Below are 24,753 nucleotides of genomic sequence, written 5' to 3' on the forward strand. Positions count from 1 at the left end.
TGCTTCAGGTTAAGAACTTTGCTTCAGGATAAGAACAGAAATCATGCTCCGGTGGCGCGGCAGCAGCAGGAGGCCCCATTAGCTAAAGTGGTGCTTCAGGTGAAAAATAGTTTCAGGGTAAGAATGGACCTCCAGAACAAATTAAGTACTCAACCCGAGGTACCACTGTATAGCAAAAGCTACATTCCAGCCACGTTAAACCTAGAAGTGGCTGTCCTTCAACCAGATGACCAAGAGGCGTCATCGCAGTTCAAAGGGTCACTGAGGCTTGTGGCCTGGGGGGAGTCTTGATGGCTGAGTCTGTCTCCTGTGCCTGTGGCCCCACACTCCACACCTTAAGCAGAGATGTTATGGATTGAGTGCGAAACCTTCAGTGTGGCTCAGCCACAGAAATGTGATCCAAATGGGAAATTATTATTTATTTACTTTTGCAAACCTTGCGGCAGTGCCTCCTCTCCCCCCCCCCCCCCCCGCCCCGCAGCAGGCATGCTAGAAACACACAGGCAGAAAAGTGAATGAGATACCTCAGGCGGCAACAGAGTATGCAGTATGATCGTTTCTGGTGCATACGTCCTGCAGATGGACCCCACGCGCTCCCGTCCCTTGGAGCACTCCGTCTCGTCGTCATTCTGCAAGATGTCGCTGCTGTCGCTGTTGTTTGTTTCATAGTCGGAGGTGGCTTGTGCTGGGTCCTCTGAAAATGCAAGCCCAGCTGCCTGTTAGTTGCTGTCAGGGATCAAGCTGGTAACGGAAACAGCTCCTCTGAGCTGTCAAAAGCTGCTTCCTACGCTGCTGTGTGGCTCACTCTGCCAATCTCCAAATTCGCTCAGGGCAGAGAGACAGACAGGGGCTCCTCCTATACCATGCATTTAGAGCTGCACCGGGCCACTTTAAACAGCTGTGGCTTCCCCCAGAGAATCCTGGGAAGTGTAGTTTGTTAAGGGTGCAGAGAATTATTAGGAGATCTCTATTTCCCTCACACAGCTACAATTCCCAGAGTGGCCTAGGAAAAGGGAATGTTTTTTTAAAAAATACAAAAAACTCTGGGAATTGTAGTTCTGGGATAAGGGCCGAGGAGAAGTTACAGCAATTTAAAATTACTATCTACATATATGAATGAGACCCACTCTAATTTGTTTTACTAATATTTGCGCATATATATATATATATATATATATATATATATACACACACACACACACACACACACAGTCATACCTCGGGTTACACGGTTGTGTTTTTTGGGGTTAGGGACCGCTGAAACCTGGAAGTAGTGGAACAGGTTATGTCCGGGTTTTGGTGTTTGCGCATGCGTAGAAGCACTAAATTGTGCTTTGCGCATGGGCAGAAGCGCCGAATCACAACCTGTGCATGCGCAGATGTGGGCTGCGAACGCTGTGGGTTGCGAACGTGCATCCCACACAAATCACGTTCACAACCTGAGCATCCACTGTATATATTTGTGTGTGTGTGTGTGTGTGTGTGTGTGTATACACACAAAACACACATATGCTGTGTGTGCGGCGAGCCTTTGGCTGGAGTGGCGGTTGGGCATTGGTAAAACCTGGTCTGGGGGAGGCAAGGTGTGGCCATCACTTGCCCCTCCATTTTAAGGGTATTCCGTTAAAGGGATCCAGGGGTGTGGGTCCTGTCCGAAACCCGGGTATAGGCCAGGGCCACGCCATGACCCCACTAGGGACCCTGGGGGAGCTCTAGTTGATGTACATCAACAGGGCTCCCCCTATTGGTAGTTGATCCTTATGAGACTACCTGCATGGTGGGCAGGAGTCAGATATAGTTGGTTCCATTCCAATGCCTAAGCCAATACCACTCACATTCTGTAACCAATACAGTTGTGGCCTAAATTTGCCCACTAACCTAATATATTCTGTCCAGGTGTTATTATTCAACATAAGGGGTCTTGAAATGCAAGTGGCAAATGCTTGGATAAAAACAAACCGCAGTGGCAATAAATTGTCAATTTTAGTGATTCTTTTTCCCTCTTAACTTCAGACCCAACTTGCCCACCTGTTCTGTTCAGGGTGTGCGTTCCGCCTTCCCGTCTGCTCAGAGATCCTTCGCTGGGTTCTGCTGGGTTATACGGTCTGCCGCAGCTAGAGCACAGGTCAAAGGACAGACATTGTGTAAAACTAGAGGGGTGAAAATACATAGCAGTTGCCTGCTTCACACAGCTCACAAAGGACTGTGCCCTGTATGCAGAGAGCTGGGTGCGTGAAATAGGAATGGAAGAGGAATCTGTTTTAAGCGGATTCATACAAGGAAACCAGTCTATTGACGTTCACCTGCATCAAACTCCTGCACTGAGCACCCATTTATGTCTGAGCTGCTTGTGCATTTTTTTTTAAAGCCCAAATAATTATGAGCAAAAAAATTGTATAACACAAATAAGGTCCCATGCAGAACTATATTTCTATAGCATAACTACAAATATTAATGAATATTTATTTTAATACCGTTACATAAATTGTTGTAGGTTATCTTTTTCTGCGCTAGTTCCTTTAGGAAACCTGGATTATATACAGTGGTACCTCAGGTTACATACGCTTCAGGTTACAGCCTCTGCTAACCCAGAAATAGTGCTTCAGGTTAAGAACTTTGCTTCAGGATGAGAAAAGAAATTGTGCTCCGGCGGTGCGGCAGCAGAAGGAGGCCCCATTAGCTAAAGTGGTGCTTCAGGTTAAGAACAGTTTCAGGTTAAGTATGGACCTCCGGAACAAATTAACCCGAGGTACCACTGTATGTGCATAATGTTATACAGTGGAACCTTGGTTTTCAAACTTAATCCATTCCAGAAGACTGTTTGGCTTCTGAAAAGTTTGAAAACTTAGGATCAATGGGCTGGTTGCAAAGCCAATGGGGAAAAATGAAAAAAGTGGCTCAGAAGCTGTTTGGCTTCTGAAAATTGTTTGAAAACCAAAGCAGTTACTTCTGGGCTTTCCAAAATGGAGGCGTTCGGGAACCGAGGTTTAACTGTATCCAATGCAGCTGAAGAGTGGGAGATTCAGGGCAGCTAAAAGAAAGCACTTCACCATACAGCACAGGGTTAAAACTATGGAACGCACTCCCACAGGAGGCAGTGATTGCTATGGCCTTAGACGGTCTTCATGGACTCATGGAATTGTAGAGCTGGAAGGGACCCCAAGGGCCATCTAGTCCAACCCCCCTTGCAATGCAGGAATCTCAACTCAAGCATCATCCATGACAGGTGGCCATCTATCTTTAAAAATAGATTGGACAGATTCGCCGAGGAGAGGACTATCAATGGCTACTAGCCACAATGGCTATGCTCTGCATCTACAGCTGGAGGCAATAATGTTTCCAAATCCCAGATGCTGGAAACCACAGGAAGGGAAAGAGCTCTTACGCTTGCCAGTTCCCCACAGGCATCTGGTTGGCCACTCTGAGAACAGGATGCTGGACTAGATGGGACCCAGCAAGATATTTTTATGTTCTCAAACATATAATTCAATTCAAAGTGTTGGTGCTGACCTTTAAAGCCCTAAACAGCCTCGGTCCAGTATACCTGAAGGAGCATCTCCACCCCCATTGTTCAGCCAAGACACTGAGGTCCAGTGCCAAGGGCCTTCTGGTGGTTCCCTCATTGCGAGAAGTGAGGTTACCGGGAACCAGGCAGAGGGCCTTCTTGGTAGTGGCGCCCACACTGTGGAACGCCCTCCCACCAGATGTGAAGGAAATAAGCAGCTATCCTATCTTTAAAAGACATCTGAAGGCAGCCCTGTTTAGGGAAGTTTTTAATATTTAATGCTGTATTGTTCTTAACACTCGATTGGAAGCCGCCCAGAGTGGCTGGGGAAACCCAGCCAGATGGGCGGGGTATAAATAATAAATTATTATTATGCATATAATATGTGAGAATTGTTGATATTTTAAACTAGACAATGCTGTTGCAGTCAAGATAATATAAACTCATGTATGCTGGCTGCTTGGCATGGCTTAAAATATCACCCTTCTGACTTTCTTTCCCACCAGAATAACACAATGGAGAGAGACCGGAGTACGCAGCGACAAATGAGCCTGCTGTAATGCCACTCAACTTTTTTAAAAGTGCAATTTTTAAAAAGCGAAAACTCAAACCTGGACACAATTAGGAGTGTTACATAATAGCATTAAGAAAACACAACCTATTGCCACTGAGCTTTTAAGCAAGACCAAAACAGCCTGTTTCTTGGAACCCTTTGTTTTCTTTTTTGGATGTTGCCATGGATCTAGTTCCAAGAAGTCAAAATATAGGACGCAACAGAAAGGCAAGACCGCCTGGCGACGGCCAAAGGGACTTGATATTGTCCGAGAGACCTGATGCAGCTGGAGTGAGCCGAAACAACGCGTAGAGCCTTAGCTCAACTCTTCAAATACTTTAGGGGGACAATCCAGGAACCCCAGGACCTTGCGCACGCAAGCTGAGCCACGGTCCCCTTTGGTACGGTGGAAACGGGCAAAGTTATCCCAGCTGCGGTTCTCCCACTCCACCAAAACACACACATACTGGGTTATGGATAATACGATTGCGTTGTGCGGAACAGAGCCTTGAGGACAAGGATGGGGAGAGGGAAATGAAAGACAGTTCCAACAAGTGTCAGAGAAGCATCTTACCTGCTGCAAATGACAGGCGTGGCCACGACAGGCTCCGAAAGGTTAGGGGCGCTCTGGGTGCAACCCAAGACCCTATGGGGCTTCAGCGTTTGCTTAGTGGCAGTGACCGTCGACTCAGGGAATTGTTCGCTGGAGGTCTTGCTGATGGGGCTGCTGGCTGGAGTGCCATGGATGGGCGAATGGCTTGGGGAGGTAAGAGGCGAAATATTTGGCGGGATACCTAATAGGAGGAAGAATGACAAAAAAATAAAGGGGTGTGCATTTAAAGCATTTATATTCTATCTTTCCTCCAAGGAGCTCAAGCAAGGTTGGTGCTCCTCCTCCCCATTTTATCCTCACAGCAACTCTGAGTTATAAAAGGCGAAAGGTAAAGGACCCCTGGACGGTTAAGTCCAGTCAAAGGTGACTCTGGGGTTGTGGCGCTCATCTCGCTTTCAGGCCGAGAGAGCCGGCGTTTGTCCACAGACAGCTTTCCGGGTCATGTAGCCAGTATGACTAAACCGCTTCTGGCACAACGGAACACCATGACAGAAACCAGAACTCCCGGAAACACCGTTTACCTTCCTGCTGCAGTGGTACCTATCTATCTACTTGCACTGGCATGCTTTCGAATTGCTAGGTTGGCAGAAGCTGGGACAGAGGAACCCCATCGCACAGATTTGAACCGCCAACCTTCTGATCAGCAAGCCCAAGAGGCTCAGTGGTTTAAACCACAGGGCCACCCGCTCCCTAAAAGGTAAAGGAACTTCTGTGAAGTAGGTAAGGCTGAGAGACTGTGACTGGCCCTAGGTCACCCCATGATCTTCATGGCTGAGCAGGGATTTTAACCCTGGTCTCTCCCAGGTGCCACTTGCTTTAGGCAGACCAAAGCTTCTCTGACAGAGATTTCATTGGAAGTTCTTACAATGCACAAGACGGTAGCCAGGACAGGGAAGAAGTTCTAGTTACTGCTTTAAATACTCCATATGCTAGTAGGATGAGCTCAAAATGGGAATTGCATTAGCTGGCATGCTTAGGGACCCAACACACACATTCATGGAGCAGGGGGGAGACAGAGTCAGCGGCAGTTTCAGGGTGCTGCCAAATTTTCACATAGCACAGGGCGCCGCTGAAATCTGAGAGCCCCAAATCTGCCACTCTCAAAGTGAACTACGTGTGGTTGTCTTGGGCTTCTTTGGAAAAGGGCGAGATCTAAAGGTAACAAACTAGTGTGCAAAACATTTTAAAAACTTGTTTTGAATCTTCAGGGGGAGCTCCCCTCTCAAATTTGACAAGCCGGGGGCAGCTTATTTTTCAGATCAAAATCACTCTCCTGTGGCTGCATTTCCAAAAGGTATTGCTGGTTTTTTAAACACACAAATGTACTGGAGAGAAAGGTTTTTTTTCCTGCTCTTCCCTCCCTTCTTCCTGGCCTGCTGCTGCTCTGATGAAATCTAGAGGCTTCCTTTGGTGGTCTTAAATTTAAAACAAAAATGCAGAGAGAGGCGTGTCTGCTGCATTGCTCCTGAGATGCAAAAGAATGGAAGGTCTCTGCTAATCCCCTCTTGCAGTTCATGCTGGGGACCATAGGAAGCCAGACCATTGGGTCCATCTGGTTCAGAATTGTCTACACTGACTGGCAGCAGCTTCCCATGGTTTCAGGCAGGGGGCATTCCCAGCCCTACTCTGGAGATGTCAGAGATAGAACCTGGAACCTTCTGCATGGAAAGCAGATGCTCTACCAACAAGCTACGGTCCTTAACATAGGATGTGAAAGAGCTCTTTGCCACTCAGCTTGCAGGGGAGTAAGTCAGCAATCACAGCCAATACTCCTGGTCTTCCACCTGTGGCTCAATTCAAAGCGCAGTCTGTGCAAATTTAGCGCAGCTAGGTAAGAAACACAATCTTGGCTGTTCCCCACTGAGTGAGTTTAAACACAGCACACTTAAGAGAACATCCCTAACCCATAACCTCACAGCACATCTGTATGCCCAAGAGCTAACCAACCTTGCCGACTTGGCCGCTTGGAATTCAGATGGTTTGCAGCAGACATTGCATAGGAGGCGGAGAACGACCTGCTTTTGGTGAGGTTCATCAGGAGGGAATTGTTCCATGCGTCGGAGCTGTGAAAAGAGAGCAGAGATCAACCAAGGGGTTATAACCAGCTGTTTCTGCTTGGACCAGAGGTGTTAGGACAGAGTGGGGCTCGCCATCTCCAGGAACAGCCCTGCCTAGCCCATCAGCATCTCACAATGGCCAACCCCAAAGCAGGACCAGTGAGACATTTCACCATCACAATTCTATTGCACCCATTATAAGTGCAGGCCAAGATGTTTGACTTGGGAGTCTATCATAGCTATCCCATGGCCATATAATTCATGATGTTGTTTTGTGAAAGAACCCGAGACCAGTGCTATCTCTGACCAAGGTAAACTACTTTTCAGGGGTGGGGAGTGGCAGGGGAAATTCCACAGTTGCTTCCCCAGATGATTGCATACGTTCTCCATAATGTTCAAAGGAGGAAGACTAGATGAACAGGTGTACCTATGGATACCAAATGCAGCTGGCTAATGCCCCTTGTCTGACAATGAATGTCCAATTTAAAACACTGAGAAATACACTCTTGCCTCCAACCTATCCCTGATATTATGCCTCTGTGCCTGGTGTTCTTGCTCCTCTGCTGCTGTCATAGATATTAACCCCTGCAAGTTGTGGATCATGCACTTCTGGCCCAACTGGATTAGCAACCCGTTGCTCTTCTCCAGCTCTCTCACTCCTTCTCCAGCTATCTGATATCGCCTCCCAATTGTGGAATGGGTCAAGGCAATGGCTGGGACTCAATGTTTTAAAAGCGTGAGAGCACTACTTAGACGTATGCGTGGGAGTGAAGAATTTTAGAGGTGATTGGTTAAACTTTTTTTTGCAGAAAAGGATTTCCATTCCCAATCTGAGAATAGCATCTGTTCCTTTTCATTATATGCCGAAAAAGCATAATTAATCCCTCAACTACAGGCTAAAGATATCCTTTTCAATCAGATCTGACACTTATAAAGCAGCATTTGATGGATGAATCAATTTAAAGTGTGATAACTGAATGCTCATTTAATTGGTTAAGATTTTTCAATTTTATGAAATTATCCATGAGAGATTATCCAATGGTTTTTACCACCCTTTTTATTTTCATGTTTCACTTTCTCACTGTCGTCAGTCATCTGAATAATTCCCTCCTTTATGATTATCTGGGAGACAAGGCCAGGGATGGAAAAAGGAATTGCAGCAGCACTTGAGGACTTGACTCAACTTTTCACCTTTACTGGAGCAACATCTGAGCTAGTTAGTTTTTGTCCAAGGTCCTGCAGAATATGCTTTTAGTTAGTTTCTGCCCTGTTGATAATCTCCTTCAAGTCCAATTGGGAATCTCTGTGGGACCTTGGCATGATCCCAGAGCAGGAGATCTATGAGAACGGTGGTCTTAGTCTTTGTGATTGCACCATCAAAAGATGAGTCATAATCCAATCCAAAACTTCTACTGTTTCCAGGAAGAAGTCAACCCTCATAAGGTTCTCAGATGCTACAGAGAATCACAGGACTTTTTGTCATTGAACCACCCCCCTACACACAATTATTTCCTCACCCGGATGATGAAGTATCATGAAGTTTGATGCTAGCACTGCGGTCTCTTCTCACTGGAGCTGGCTCCAAAGTGGGCAAACCAGTTGCAGATGTGGTTGTTGTCCAAGTGGACGACACTCGTCGCAAAAGACCTGGGGGCAGACTTTTCCGGAAGCGCTAAGGATAAGACAGGAAGACTTTTCAACTGGGTAGTATTTCGTCCATGATCGCCAGCAGTTACTGGCAGTCAGTTTGCAAAGAAAACATTGTGAATGGGGTGGGGAGGAGAGGGAAAGAATTATTTTTAAATGAGTAGCCTGTTAGCTTCTTCTTGTAGCTTGTATAATTGCGAGATTACAGTATAAACTTAGAAGGGGGTTGAGTGGCTGTGACTATTACAAAGGGACCTTGAACATCTGAATTTCCCATTACACTACTGACTGATAGTCAACAGCACTCGGGGTGGCCTTGGGCTTGAACGTGAGCCCTTGTGGAGTAGTGGTTTGAGTGTTGGACTTATATTAGTGAAACCTGGGTTCAAATTCTGACTCAGCTGCAAATAACAAGGTTATTGGATGACTTTGGGCCAGCCCTTGTCTTTCAGCCTATATATCTCACAGGGTTGTCATGAGTATAAAAGGTGAGGGGACTGTGCATGCTGCACCCTGAAGCATCTATTTCACACAGAAAGTATTTTCTTACAGTCACAGAATTAACACCCGAGGAAAAGAAGAACCAACATTTCCCACAACCTGAAAGAGGGATGCTCACCTTGGGAATAGTCAGCTTTTCTCCCTTCTCTGAGCATTCCTCTGAGTCAGAACAGGTGTAGTTCTCATTGAAAGATGCCAAAGGGTTGATCCTCGGTTTGTGGATGGCTTGGAAGGTTAGCTGTGTGTTGAGCAGGTTGCTCACTGCCCGAAGGGAGGTGCAGACATTTGGTGGTAAGGAAGGATCTGCCAGGAGGTCTGTAATAAGTCCGTGAGCCTCTCCCATGACTGCAATGTCAACTGTAATACTGGTGCCCGAAGACTGGAAGTAGAGAAAGAGAGAAGCTTCAGCAAAAAAGAAAGTCAGGAAATGGCTAAATCAGAACCCAAAGCAAGGTGATCTCTGCACTGCAAAGTTTGCCCTCATTTATGCCATATTCAATACTGTGCTGGAGATTTAAAATTTGTTATGTACAATGCCCAGAAATCCATTTTTGGGAAAGGATGTGCTGCATACATTCTTAAAATAAATATTCCATATCTCAACACTCTCATATACCACTGAAAGAGGAAATGTATACCTTGCCAATGCAATTCACAGGATTTGCAGAAGCTGTGTGTGTGTGTGTGTGTTTCGCAGATAAACAAAGATGACAAACACTTCTTTTCCTGATGCAGACATACCAAATGTTTAGTAACTGAAGGGGGTGTACCAACAAATAGACAATAGCCCTCCTTATTGCTTTCATACATGCAGAAACTCGGCACAAGAGTCATTTCTCCTGGTGCTATGTTTACCTGTATGCTTTGCAAAACGTGCAACTTGACTCCTGCCCATCATAGAGCAAGGTTCCCCACCATTGATATGGATTGGGCAGGGGAAGCTCTTTGGGTGATGAGAAGGACACAAGTTGTGCAGTCAGCTGAATGCTACAGGTGAGGTAGGGATGGAAGAAGGAAATTTAATGACCAGAGTCCCCCATGCATGTACACACACTGCTCTACTTTATCATGATATACTTTATCATCTCCTTGGTGTGTTCTCCAGGGTCAAGACACATCTGACGTGACATCTAGCTTGGTCCTTTGTACAGGGGCAGCTTCATAAGCTGCAGGTTATGTGGATCCGGCAGTGCAAATGCAGTCATATATTGTCGCTTGCCCCAGATTTGCCAGTATAATCCAAGAGTTGATTAGAGTGTGGTGCTGATAACACCAAGGTTGCAGGTTCGATCCCTGCACAGGACAGCCACATATTTGCAGGGGCTTGGACTAAATGATCCTCAGGGTCCCTTCCAACTCTATTTTTCTCTGCACGTCCAAAGGATGTTACCGTAGAGCTGCAGGAAGCTGTTTTCCTTCCACCTTGGCAGAACCCACAGTAGCTTTAGCCAAAATTGGTCGATTCATTTGATTGGAGGGCTTGCAACCTTTTCCTAACATGAAACAAGTTCACCAAGCAGACAAGGAGACCCTGGTCATTCTACATGTCCTATCAGTCAAACTCTCTGGCAAGCCACAGGCCGCATGCATGCACACACACGGGTGCACACACAAACAAACACACAGAGAAAAGAAACAATGAAAAGGGTTAAGATAGACTGCAGGTTATTGGCATGCAGGGTGCAAACCGAGGAACAGGCAGGCAGCTGTGCCTGGCTTGTCTTTGCCCTTTATAAAATAACAGCCCGACCATAAATCATGATTCGATATAGTTTCCAAGTCACATCATGAACTCTCTGGCCAAGTGTCTTAAAACAAAATTAAAAGTAAACACAGCTCCTTTCTCTCCTCCCCCTGTTTCCCGACTCTTTTAATTTCCAAAAAGCCTTGAGCAGCACATGCCGGCAGCTTCGGTGGAAATAACAGGTTATTTTAGAATTTGCAGACAAGTCTCCGTAGGGATTTCTATCCCCAAGATTAAGCAGGGATGAAAAACATGCTCCATATACTTGTTTGACACGTTTCTCAGAAGGATGGGGGCTCTTCTGCAAAAGGCAAAGAAAGGCTGTTGACTTTGGAGACCTTATAAGGATGATCTGTAGCTTTGCCCAAGGAAGAGTTTGCGTGCCATCTCTGTAGCTCATGTCAAGCTGACCTAGCTGTACCGTTTGGAAACTATTTAGGTGTTTGTTTAGTTTTTGAAAATTGGTATAGTATTTACCTCATAAGAACCTCTTAGCAGTGCACGATCTTCTCCTTCAGGTGTGGTTTAAGTTTAAGAGTTTGGATTTGATATCCCGCCTTTCACTCCCTTTAAGGAGTCTCAAAGCAGCTAACATTCTCCTTTCCCTTCCTCCCCCACAACAAACACTCTGTGGGGTGAGTGGGGCAGAGAGACTTCAAAGAAGTGTGACTGGCCCAAGGTCACCCAGCAGCTGCATGTGGAGGAGCGGAGACACGAACCCGGTTCCCCAGATTACGAGACTACCGCTCTTAACCACTACACCATTACCTGACAAAAGAGGCATCTGACCTCTAGTCCCTGACACTTAACCAGGGTCAAGGCAACAAACCATAGAGAGTGCTAACCAGGGTTAACAGTCATGTCTGCATCAGGATTCTGCCATCAGAACTTTGGCTCTTTGAAATTCTGTGTTCCAAAGATCGGGAGAAGTTTCACTAATAAGACTGCAATCAATCAATCACGCCTTACTGTTGGAACAATTTTCCCCACCTCGACTTCCTGGGGATATGACGATGGGATGGGACTTCTCAGAGAGAACATTCCCTCCAACTGATCTGTAAAGGTACCCAATTTTGGCTTCAACTGACATTTCACTTAAAATTAATTTTTAAGGTAAAGGTAAAGGACCGCTGACAGTTCAGTCCAGTCGCGAACGACTCTGCGGTTGCGGCGTTCAGCTCGCTTTACTGGCCAAGGGAGCCGATGTTTGTCCGTAGACAGTTTTTCCGGGTCATGTGGCCAGCATGACTAAGCCGCTTCTGGAGATACCAGAGCAGCGCATGGAAACGCCGTTTGCCTTCCCGCCGGAGCGGTACCTATTTATCTACTTGCACTTTGGTGTGCTTTCAAACTGCTAGGTTGGCAGGAGCTGGGACTGAGCAATGGGAGCTCACCCTGTTGTGGGGATTCGAACCGCGATCTTCCGATCGGCAAGCCCAAAGCTCAGTGTTTTACACCACAGCGCCACCCACCTTTGCTAATAAAAGGACTATGCAATGATTTACTTTCCCTCTATCTGCAAAGGAACCTGTGTGTTACGCTTAAAGATGGAGTTAGGCCACTGGTCCATTGATCCATCTTGCTTATTGTCTACATTGATGGACAGGGGGTCTCTCCCTGCTCTGCTTGTAGATGCCAAGGAATGAACCCAGGACCTTCTACATGTGAAGCAGATGCTACATCATTTCCCCATTTTTATTTTTATTTTGCTTTCCAAGAGATCTGATATTTACACAGAACCTAACACAGCCTCATCTGAATGTCTGCTGCCTCCTCTCACCCTCCATCTTAACAGGGCAAGCCTAACACAATTTAGCTTGAAGTAAGCCCCATTGAATTCAATATTGTGTACTTCTGGGAAGACACTGTACAACATGATTGCGCAGTAAGACTCTTACAATGCAGACAATAGCCCCCCCCCATTTTATTTTTATTTTGCATTGCTTATCATCTAGTCAGATTAATAATTCTGAAGAAACTCAAAAGCTTGCAAATGATTTTCTTTTCTTTCTTTCTTTTCTTTTTACATTTTGGTTGGCCAAATAAAGATTTGGCCTTAATGTGGATTTTGGGATAATTTGGACTCCACATTGGATTTTTATGTTCTGGTTATTTTTGGACAACAGCAACAAATCATAACGTTTCCAGTCTCACGATCTCAAGCCTTGTCCCATTTTGAGATGAGACGAAGAGATTGTCAAGGGTTAGGAATTTCCTGTGTAGCAGAAAATGCAGTTGCCATTCAACCTTCCTTAATATTTGGCATCAGAGAGGGAAGGAGGGGGCAGTGCATAAGATAAAAGAATCAGTCACACACACACACACACACACACACACACACACACACACACGTGTGTGTGTGTGTGTGTGTGTATAATCTTGTTTCACTTTTATTACAATGTAGAGGACGTGTGTGTGTGTGTGTGTGTGTGTGTGTGTGTGTGTGTGTGTGTAATCTTGTTTCACTTTTATTGCAATGTAGAGGACAGAAGGGATTGTATATCCATAATGGGACTCAAGATTGCTTTAAATCAGGCATCCCCAAACTCGGCCCTCCAGATGTTTTGGGACTACAGCTCCCATCATCCCTAGCTAACAGGACCAGTGGTCAGGGGTGATGGGAATTGTAGTCCCAAAAAACGTCTGGAGGGCAGAGGTTAGGGATGCCTGCTTTAAATTATGCACTGAATTTAGAATGATTCCCTCTTTGAGAACCTGGCCTTGGTCTTCTTCACAGCCCGTTCAATTTGTAAAAATTCAGATGGTTATAAATTGATAACTTGAAACGGTCAAGCGGGGATGGTAAAGAAAAAGACAAGAGAGAAATAATGGCAACTTATGCTTGTTCTAAATTTGAATTGGGCTGCCTAGCAAATGTTAGCCTAGATGAGATGGAAGAGGGGGCTGCTGATCGAGACACAGTTGCCCCGCTGACTAACAGAAAACCCGAAAGACATTTGCTAGCATGGGGCAGGGTGATGGAAAGGACATGGGAGGTGTTGATTGGGTGGGGGAAGGTACATAAGAAACTCTATCCTGGGGCAGAATTTTAACATGTTACATTTCCATTTCAGAGATCCCATCACTACAATACAGTGGTGCCCCGCAAGACGAATGCCTCGCAAGACGGAAAACCCTCTAGATGAAAGGGTTTTCCGTTTTGGAGGCGCTTCGCAAAACGAATTTCCCTATGGGCTTGCTTCGCAAGACGAAAATGTCTTGCGGGTTCCTGCAGTTTTTTCCCCCTTTCCCCCCCTTTTTCTAAGCCGCTAAGCCGCTTATCAGCTGATCTGCTAAGCCGTCAATGGGCTTGCTTCGCAAGACGAAAAAACCGCTAGACGAAGAGACTCGCAGAACGGATTAATTTCGTCTTGCGAGGCACCACTGTATTCATCTAACACCATTTACCATATTTTTCCATGCATAACACCCCCCCATGTATAAGACGTCCCCTGTTTTTGGGGGCTCCAATTTAAGAAAAGGGGGGGGGGAGATGGCCCAGAGTTGTTGTTGAGCTTTTGGGGGGGGGTTTGCCAAAAATCACTGACCAGACTGACAAACACTGTCAATCACACATGTCACAGAAGCCACAAACCATCTGTCTGCTCGCCACCAGCAGCTGGCAATCACACAAACAATTGCCACAGTGGTAGCCAATCCACAGCAGCCCTTGCCACAGCCACCAATCACCCACCCTATCACCGCTGACAAGCTCCTCTATTTTCATATGGACAGCTTGGACTTTGGTGGCAAAAGGGTGGAAGGAAGAAGAAGTCCCGACAATAACGGATTGGCATAACAAGCTACAAGAATTTGCTGAAATGGCGCAGTTGACAAATAGCCTGAGAGGCAATTCAAAACAAGAATTTATGGAAAAGTGCGATAGATATAAGATATATGTTCAAAAATACAGTAAAGGTTCATTATCTATGCTAGCATTCGACTGACGTTGAAGAGAAACTGAGAAATAAGACCAAGGGTACATATTGATATAGGAATGTATTAGATAAAATGTAAAAGAAATATACAATAATAAAAGTACATTCATTTGTAAATAAGGAATATACAACGGGATAGACAGGAAGTCCAAAGTGTTGGTACATATATGATTTTGGAATAGTTTTTTGTCCTTGTTTCTTTTCTTTAGGTATATAAACTTTGTATATAAACTTTGTATACATGCTGAAAATTATATTATAATAAGCCTTGTGATGTAATATGATAATGTTTACCGATGTAACATAAGAACATTAATAAATAAATAAAACTCAAAAAAAAAAAGAAAAGAAAAGAAAGAAAGACAAGCTACTGCTTGTGGTTGCAACCAATCGCCCGTCCCCATTCTGCACTATCTGTTTATAAGACAGCCCCCGATTTTGAACATTATTTTTTAGAGTAAAAAACCCTTGTCTTATACACGGAAAAGTACGGTAACTTGGGAACCCGAGGATCTGCCTTCTACCGACTGAAACCACTGGTCCTTCTCTCTCAGTGTTATCTATACTGACTGACTCTCGAGGGTTTCAGTAAAAGGTAAAGGTAAAGGGACCCCTGACCATTAGGTCTAGTCGTGACTGACTCTGGGGTTGCGGTGCTCATCTCACTTTATTGGGCGAGGGAGCCAGCATACAGCTTCCGGGTCATCTGGCCAGCATGACTAAGCCGCTTCTGGCGAATCAGAGCAGCGCACGGAAATGCCATTTACCTTCCTGCCGGAGTGGTACCTATTTATCTACTTGCACTTTGATGTGCTTTCAAACTGCTAGGTGGGCAGGAGCTGGGACCGAGCAACGGGAGCTCACCCCGTCGCAGGGATTCAAACCGCCGACCTTCTGATTGGCAAGCCTAGGCTCTGTGGTTTAACCCACAGCGCCACCCGTGACCCGTTTCAGACAGGGGTCTTAAGCCCAGCCCTACCTGGAGATAATTGAGCCTGGGACCAGGCCTGGCCCACCCATAAGGCAGGGTGAAACAGTGGCCTCAGGTTGGTGAAGAAGCAGCGCCAGAGGCCGGTGCAGCAATATCAGGGCGGTACTTTCTGTTTCGCCTCAAGCTGCAAAACGGGATGTGCCACCGCTGCCTGGGATGTTCTACTGAGCTAGGACCAGTCCCTTATGAAAGACGGAGAACAAAATAAATCTTCAAAAATGTCTTAGATTTTGCAGCGGGCCCCAGCCAACTTAACCCAAGTGGCACTATTTACAAGCGGCAATATTAATAGGGGCACTAAAGAAACACGATTATAATCACTTTCGTTATTTACTGAAGAGAGAGAATTCTCAAGAGTCTCATTTTCTCTCTCCCAGGAATGTCTTCAGGCATCTCAGATGCCCTGGCATTGCTGAACAGCACAAGCAAAATAATAATGATAATAATAATAATAATAATAATAATAATAATAATAATAATAATAACAACAACAATAACAGCAACAACATCCCAAAACAAATGCAAGCTTTGAAATTGGATAAACAAGCCCTTTGTTTTGCATGAAGAATAAGAAAAAGAAGAGTGTGGAGAGGCTTTTCTCTGCAAAGATACAAAAGCAAGAAAGAATGACTTTATTTAGTAAAGGTTTGAGAAAACTTTGACTCATCTCTCTCACAGAGTAAATGTTAAAATGCCCAAATTGGCTAATGAAGTGATGGCTGGTGTTTTTGACACATGGTTTAGAAGGATAATTAAGAAAAACGGGTCAGTGGAAAAGGCAGAATAAATTCCTTTGCAATGCCTTTCACAATGGGAACCACCAGATGGAGCACTTGAACACAATATTACAAGTTCCAGTAAAACCTCTCTTTCATTGCTAAGTTGTTTGCTGGACAGAAAGTGTGTGGGGGGAGATATTTTTAAAAGTTTTTTAAAAAATAATAATTAAAAACTCATTTCCAGTTCACTCTTTCTGAAAATTAACCACCAGTTACTTGAGAGTGAGAGCACAGGTTTGTAAATCTGTTAGTCTTTTAAGATTCACATCTGATGCATGCCCTTTTAAAATGTGCTGCGGAAGGAGGGATTCCTGGGTTGTCTTTTTGTTTTTATTACTCTTTCGTGGGGCCGCAATGGTGCAAAAACGTGGTTACAAAGCACGGATCCTCAGGATTTTTGCACTGGGTCACCCCAAATTCACCATCAGATCACATAGCATGTCCATGGCTACAGCCTGCACAAAAAACACATGCATCCACTGTTTCATGGGGCCGCAATGGTGCAAAAATGTGGTTACAAAGCACGGATCCACATGGATCCTCAGGATTTTTGCATTGGGTCACCCCAAATTCACCATCAGATCACATAGCATGTCCATGGCTACAGCCTGCACAAAAAACACATGCATCCACTGTTTCATGGGGCCGCAATGGTGCAAAAATGTGGTTACAAAGCACGGATCCACATGGATTCTCAGGATTTTTGCATTGGGCTACCCCAAACTCACTGTCAAATCACATGTCTGTGGCCACAGCATGAACCACAAAGATCATACACCCACTGTTTCGTTCAGAATATTTTTTTTTCTTGTTTTCCTCCTCTAAAAACTAGGTGCGTCTTATGGTCAGGTGTGTCATATGGAGCGAAAAATACGGTATGTATTTTGTTTATTTTTGTAATATTGTGATTTTATGTTGTGAACCACCCTGAGATCTATGGGTAGAGGGTGATTTTATTATTAATAAAATTTTGTTATTAATAAAACAATTTATTTTAACAACAACAACAACAACAACAATTTTAAAATAATAATGTTATCATTAATAAAATTTGTTGTGTTGTTGTTGTTATTGATGGGAGAGACAGGAGCTATGACTGAACACTGGGGAAACTGAAACAGGACGAAATAAGACTGTTCATAATTCCAGGACCATCTGCTTGGTCACTGAAGAAAAGCCAACGCTGGACCAGGTGGCCTATGCAGGAGAGTTTGTATGTTCATGAACTACGAACTGGCGGAAAGGATGCTGTACAAAAAAGCATGAAGGTTTCTACGGCCACGAAAATCAATGGGAAAATAAACCTTGCTGCTCAAAGATGAACGAATTACTTGCACCTGCACCGTTTCTTGCTTGCAACCATACATTTGTGGTGTTTGCAAGTGCACCTTATGTGAACTTGACATTCTGTTCCAGTGGAAAGGAAAGAGAGAAGGAGAAGGGGTGGAAGCGATTGGCGGGACCCCCTAGCTCTGGAATTCGCTCCCTCGTTGCACAACCATGTGCTATGATATATACATGGGTAACTGAAGGACATCGTGTTTTTGGTGGTACGAACAGATGTTGCAATCAGCCAGCCAGATGTGCTTGAACAAGTCTTTCTGTTGACCCTGGTCTAAACATTGCTGGCCCATCCTAATATACCCAACCAACTCTTGTTCGCAAGTCTTTCCTCTCTCGCACTCACACACACCCCAGCCGTGAACGGAAGTGACAACACTGGGAACTGTACCAAGTCACACCTCTGTTCTGTCTAGCTCAACACAAACCCACTTATAAACACGTATCAGGAGTAAGTAAATAATTAAAAATGAAGAAAAGCCCATGAGTGACAACTTCTGCAGCCACTTTTCCTCTTGGTTGTTCCTGAATCAAACTTGCGTTGAGTTAAACCTCCTAACAAGGAAGACTCTTAAGTCAAATGGACCAGAGAATCATAGAATTGGAAGGGACCCTGAGGGTCATCTAGTCCAACCCCCTGCGATGCAGAAATCTCAACTAGATCATAAATGACAAATGGCCGTCCAACCTCTGCTTGAAAACTTCCAATGCAGGAGAGTCCACCAACTTCCACGGAATATTCTGTTTCACTATTGGACAGCTCTTCAATATGGTACTGAATGGCAGCTCCCACCATCTGCCTGTCCCCCACAAAAACTTTCCAGTCAGGAATGCTCACTATTATGAGCAATAATGGGGTCTCTGGCATATGAGCTCTGATAGGCTGCCTTTACCTTACTTTTGCCTATCTCCTGTCAGGAACTCATCCTACACTCGAGTAGGACCTGGCAGAGACACATGCCCTACTGACATGTTCCCTCCCTCCTGGTCTTTCGTTCGGGAGCTTCAAAAGCTTTCTTCAGCCCAAACATCACAGCGACCAATGCCAACAGACACCGGCACACTTAGGGATCCGCAGAGTCTTCACAGCTTGCGTAACAGACCTCAGAAGCTCAGCATTTTGGCTAATCTACTTTATTTACATATAAACACACACAGAGCACTGCAACATGGCTCCCTCTCTCTCTAGCATCAGACAGCAAAGAGAAGAACAAAGGACAATAATAGTCCCACTTCACGGAACACAGTAACACAAACATCCTGTCTCTGTCACTTCCCATTTTGTGGATTCAAAACATACACTGTCATGTGAAAGAAAACAATCTCATGACTGCAATCATGGAGCAGGAATTCTAACATCTCCATCCCCATCCCCTCCTCCATATTTGACAAGAACTGGGTCAGACAGCCACTCCCTTTTGATGTAGGACCTGTATTTTATGCTTCTCTTCCCTTTATGAGTACTTCCCACACTCTTACATAGCAAAGAAACACAATCAGTATGTTTAAAACAATGGCAGGGAACTACAGGCCTGAGGGGCGAATGTGGTCCTCCAAATCGATCTATCTGCCCCCTGGCATTCTATGAGCACTGCAACTTTTTCTGGAGTAACACACCCCTCTCTGGCCCTGCTCTAGACCATCATACTTCCTTTCTCCTGATGAGAATGTTTCCTTGAACCCTGGCAAAGCCTCTTCCTTGCTTGGATGGAGGACAGAGAGGCTTGTGTGGAAACTAGCCTACCGTAGGAAGGTAAAAAGTGCATTTATTGATCCATCCACTTTTACAAGTGCCCATGCCTGCTAATGGCATGTGGCCCACAAACGGTTGTCCATGAGAGAAGGTGGCCCTCAGCATGAAAAAGGCTGCCCATTCTTGGATTATAGGATCAACTGCATGGCAGGATCTCCATGAATTGCTAAAAGGATCCTCTGCTAGAAAATAAAGCATTTCATAATAAACAGCAGAGCTAATCTGATACGTACCCTGTATTAGAACAGCAACACAAGCAGGTTGACCAATAAACAAAACATAAAGACTCTCTTCTTCTTCTTCTTCCTCCATTTCTCCCAAAAGACAAACGGTCAAGAGTCTATGGTGCAACTTTTCCCATTTAAAGCTCCCAGCTGCAAGATCTTGCTTTTCCCATAATGGCGGTTACAGAAAGAGGGTCATTGTTTTTAGGGCTGGGTGGTCAAACCTGACAGGCTGCAGGACCCTGCGACCAGCAAGTGGGATTATCTGCCTCCTCAGCCGAAGGAAAATGCTTGACGTCAGTGTTTCATAGGTCCAGGGCCCCTCTCGCAAGCGGCAATGCTTTGCTTTGGGCTTAGCACCTGGAATGGGCACCAGGTGAGGGGCAGGAAGCGGGGAGCACTCTGCCCTGGGAGTCCTGGTAATTTAAGATTGCACAGAAGGCAAGGCAAATAACCGTGTCTGCAGATTCCACACTCCAAAGGTCACCCGGAGTGTCACAAAAATCTTAATATTTAACTGCGGCAAAGGGAAAGACTCGAGATGAGGCACTGAATTCCAAATGTTGCCATTGATTCTATCCTTTTTTTTAGGTCAGAAATTTAACTAGGTTAAAAAGAACTCCTCGCCCTACATATCAACACTGATGCATCCTGAATGCACAAAATCTAAAGGCTTAAGACAGGATGTTGGTTTCCATTGGGAATTCACGGTTAGGCAGATGGATTTTGTGCATGCTCAGAGTCTGACAGAACATCTTAGTTGCAGGCATGGAGGAATTTTCCTCTCAGGCTGGATCGGCAGAGGCCCTGGGCTCGTTTGTTTTATTTTTTAATTTCTTTGTTTTCTGCCTTGGCTCACTGGATGAGTCACCTTGAGCAAATCTGCTATGTAAGCATCCTTCTATAGCACAAAGGCATGTAGGAAGCTATGGTTAACATAAGAAGAGTCATGCTGGACCAAACCACTATAGCATCTGGTTCTCACAGTGGCCAACCAGGTGACCATAGGAAGCCCACAAGCAGGACCCGCGAATTGCACACTTTCCTTACCTTCAAATGGAAAATAGTCCCAACCCCACCTAGAGATGCTGATGAAGGAACCAGAGACCTTCTGCACCCAAAGCACAACCACCGGGACTAAACTATGGTCCTTCTCCATCAGGTGGCTATTTGAGCTGGACCAAGGAGAGCTGGGAATGACCCCAAAGCTACTTTGCCTGCCTGAAAGAGATGTCTCTTTTTTCCACCAGTGGCCTTGAGCAAACTTGTGTGGGCCTGAATTCCCTGTGGCAATAACCAGGAACAGATGGCCTGCAAAAAGTTGTGACTGGAGGAGACGGTTTGCCTAACCTCCTGCTATGTAACCGAGAATGAAGACCAAGTTTCTCTGCAGTTAGTCCCCTTTTTATCACCAGGACCTGACAAGCGAGCTGCAAACCTCTTCGCTCCACAAGCTGCCACTGCAGCCCCAAATCGCAAAAGCCCTTGGCACAGGAGATGTTGCGGTAAGACCAGAGCGGAGGCCATCGCTCAACAGCAGTGACAGCTATAAAAAGGATGCTTTTATTTTGACAGGTTGGACGGGAGATTATAAAGAATGACCTACAAGATACATTGCATCGTCCATCAGCATCGCCTTTTGCACCAAGATGCCTGAATGGGAGACAACAGGCGCACCGTCCCCTGCGGGCGAGAGTTACATTTGTAAGGCAGGAGGGGATCTAGATTGGTCTATAAGTCTACATGAGCCAGTGTGCTGCAGTGGCTTGAGTGTCTGACCTGGGAGACCAGGGTTCAAATCCCCACTTGGCCATGTAGCTCACTGGGTGGCCTTGGGTCAGTCCCTGTCTCTCAGCCTAACCTGCCTCCCAGGTTAGGATAAAATGGCAAGGAAAACTATTTACATCACCTTGAGCTCCTTGGAGGAAAGGTGGGGTATAAACGGAACACACAAGCACACAAATATTCCTGCTCTGCGACAGCTTCACACACGTTCGGTCTTCCGATTCAGCTACTCCACAACTGTGCTGAGCCTTCATCACAAAAGCTCTCTGCAGGCTGAGGGAAATTCATCTGCGCAGCAATTTCGCTGGCTAACACAGGCAAAGTGAAATTAGCTCAGTGAACCTGAGGGAATGAATTTTTCCTTGAAAAGAAACCTGTGCCCTAGTTTCTCCCCACCCGCCCTTCTCTCTTTCCCTTGAACATCCTTGCATTTTGTCACGTTGCTGCCCCTGAGTCTTGGGTGAGGGTGCTTTTGGGTAGCTGTTCCTCCGTGAAATTAAATTTAGGCACCAGAGCACAAGGGCCAACTCTCGCTATAGGGCTAACATACAGCAAGCAGAATCCATCACCCTAGGTTTCTCTCATTTGACCAAAACTGGATCCATTCACATTTCTGTACCTTCTGTTGGGTGCACTAAATCACTGTGTAGAAGCCGGGGGGGGGGGTTCAAAACGTGGCTTTCTCCTGCTTGCCACTTGACAACACTCCCTCTGCAGCCATTGGATGAGTAGCTGTGATGTCACAGAATGTCAACAATAGAGCTTTTGTGACGCACAGAAAAGATAACTCTGTCTGTGGCAAGCCATCTGTAAACATTTATCGCAACACAAAGGATTTGGTTACTGGCATGCTGAGGGAATTGGTATTTGTTGAGCAATTGCCAGAGTTACCCACAAAGCGGCAGTTGTAAATGAGGTGAAGGCCACTCATGAGGACTGGGAGGTGGGAGGACATAGGAAGAGACTGGTCCATTTGGCTCTGTGTTTTCTATGCACTGAGTGGAAAAGGCTCTCAAAGTTTTTTTGGCATGGCTACCTAGATGATTTCAGCCTCACTACTGTCGCGTTTCCATGCGCTGCTCTGGTTCGCCAGAAGCAGCTTAGTCATGCTGGCCACATGACCCGGAAGCTGTACGCCGGCTCCCTCGGCCAATAAAGCGAGATGAGCACCACAACCCCAGAGTTGTCTGCGACTGGACCTAACGGTCAGGGGTCCCTTTAGCTTTACCGTGATCCAAAGAAAAGCAGAGCAATATGTTTGGCACTAGCTTGGCTGCAGGAATTGCTGGAAGGTGACACACAAGATGCTCTCAAACTGTCTTCAGTTTGGATTTGTGTAGGTTTTACTCCTTAGCCTTTACTTCACCTGAAGATAAATCCTGCAAGGCAGTGGAGGTTTAGGATCAGAGTTTTCCTAGACAGGCTACCTTCCCAGGTTGATAAGCCCCACCTGACCCTGACTTCCCTCTACAGCAGTGCAAAAACCGCCTTTTGACTGATGGACCCACTGATGACGAAATACTTTATTGTCACTTGTACAACCTGTATACAGTGAGATTACACGAACACCCTCCACTCAGCTCTCTTAGTCTTAATTCCCCTCGTTTACTGACGCACACCCACCAAACCCAAAAGTCAGTTGCCCTGTTCTTATCTTTTCATTCAGCAGCCTAACAGCCCACAGATAGAAGCTGTTCTTTACCTTGTTGCTGGGACTAATCATGCTTCTATATCTTCTGCCTGAGGGCAGGAGATGAAGAAAGTGCCGGCCAGGGTGTGAATCATCCCTGAGAATTTTCCTCACTCTCCTGAGGCAACGTTCTTCTGCAATGTCATCCAGTGGATTCACGGGACAGCCCATAATATCTTGTGCTGTATTCATCACCCTCTGTAGGCACTTCCTATCAGTTGATGTCAAACCAGCGTACCACACTGTGATGCAGTATGAAAGGACACTTTCTATTGTGGTAGAAGGAGATCATCAAATGTTGATTGACATCATTCTTCCGCAATACTCTGAGGAGATGGAGTCTCTGTTGGGCTTTCTTAACCACCTGGGTTGTATTGATTTTCCAAGTAAGGTCTTCACTGAGATAAACTCCTAGGAATTTATCTTATTTATTTATTTACCCCACTGTTGGTCTTGTCCACTCCATCCACCCAAACCTGTCTTCGCATGCAGAGGAAGTCCTCATGGAAGTTTTGGGACTCATCAGCTACCCTCACCTGGTTTAGCTGGCCATTCAAAGCTGTTTCCTGGTGTGTGGCTGCTGCCACATGCTAACAGCTTCTAGAAGCCATAAGCGATTGCTGAGTGCAGGGTGGGGACTGAAGGTGGACAAACAACCCCAGAAGGAGCACAATGTGTTCCCTACCAGAGGTACTATCCAACACCCCATACACCCCACACCTAATATAAAGCTGAATAAATGTGGCTTCAAAGAGATGTTCTATTTTCAACCAGGAATGGAAAACAGGACTCTTGAGCATTGATGCTCTGATATATATTCTTTGAAACAACACTTAATAAGTGTGCACACACATTCAGCACCCAATTCATGTTCTCCAAAGGTACCGCTCTGCTATTATTCCATCACAAAAATTGCTCCTGTTCTGTCATACATTCAACAATAATAGATAGTTTCAGTACTAAAACTGTCAACATATCATCTCTTCGCTCAGTGCTCCGCACAGCCTCTATTGAATATGTTCAGCAAAATCACCTCCAAAAGGAAAATCTGGATCAATTAATCTGGAACAATGATCAGACCTTGGTTTTCTAGAGATGCACCTGATACATGGAAGCATCCACTCTCAATTGCTTTGGTGGGGGAGCCCAAAAGAATAAACTACACGTATAAAACAAAACAACAACAGATTTGTACATTACATATGTTCAGAACAGTTGGGTGGGTGCTCATGATTCTGCCCTTCTGAAATATAAATTCATACTCAATGAAGGAGGCAGGCTTTTTCACTGGGTAGCAATAGGGCTGTGGCATGCTCTCCCCTCTGAAATATGGGGCGCCCTAAGGGCATCCTGCCAGCTCTTGAAGACGTGCCTGTTTAGACATTCATTCCCCTGATCTCCCGACTTGAAGCTCCTCTTTTAATTGCTGATTTAACTGTTAGCCAACACTTTACGTATCTGGGATGGCAACACATGAGTTCGTATATACCTGCTTGATCTAACCAGCTTGATCTAATAATTATGTCTGGATGGCCTGTCCACCACTAATACACTATTACTGTGCCAACAAAACAACAACACCCACAAAACAACAACAGTAAAAAAATAGAAACAGCTAAAAAATAGAAATAA

The 24,753-nt window shown here is 45.4% G+C and overlaps 1 protein-coding gene across 2 annotated transcripts in view; it reads right to left on the reverse strand.

The window, feature by feature from the left end:
• The window catches only part of PDE3A (phosphodiesterase 3A), a 262,280-nt gene that overhangs the window by 22,435 nt on the left and 215,092 nt on the right, over positions 1-24,753 (reverse strand). For both annotated transcript variants that reach the window (XM_081879698.1, XM_081879697.1), the window contains 6 exons: positions 8,995-9,255; positions 8,246-8,400; positions 6,619-6,734; positions 4,633-4,852; positions 2,029-2,114; positions 525-694 (listed from right to left, as the gene is read on the reverse strand). In XM_081879698.1, coding sequence (XP_081735824.1) covers positions 525-694; positions 2,029-2,114; positions 4,633-4,852; positions 6,619-6,734; positions 8,246-8,400; positions 8,995-9,255 — 1,008 coding nt within the window. The remainder of the gene's footprint in view (positions 1-524; positions 695-2,028; positions 2,115-4,632; positions 4,853-6,618; positions 6,735-8,245; positions 8,401-8,994; positions 9,256-24,753) is intronic.

The sequence above is a fragment of the Podarcis erhardii genome (assembly GCF_964252035.2).
Source record: "Podarcis erhardii genome assembly, chromosome: 10".
Classification (NCBI taxonomy): Eukaryota; Metazoa; Chordata; class Lepidosauria; order Squamata; family Lacertidae; genus Podarcis; species Podarcis erhardii.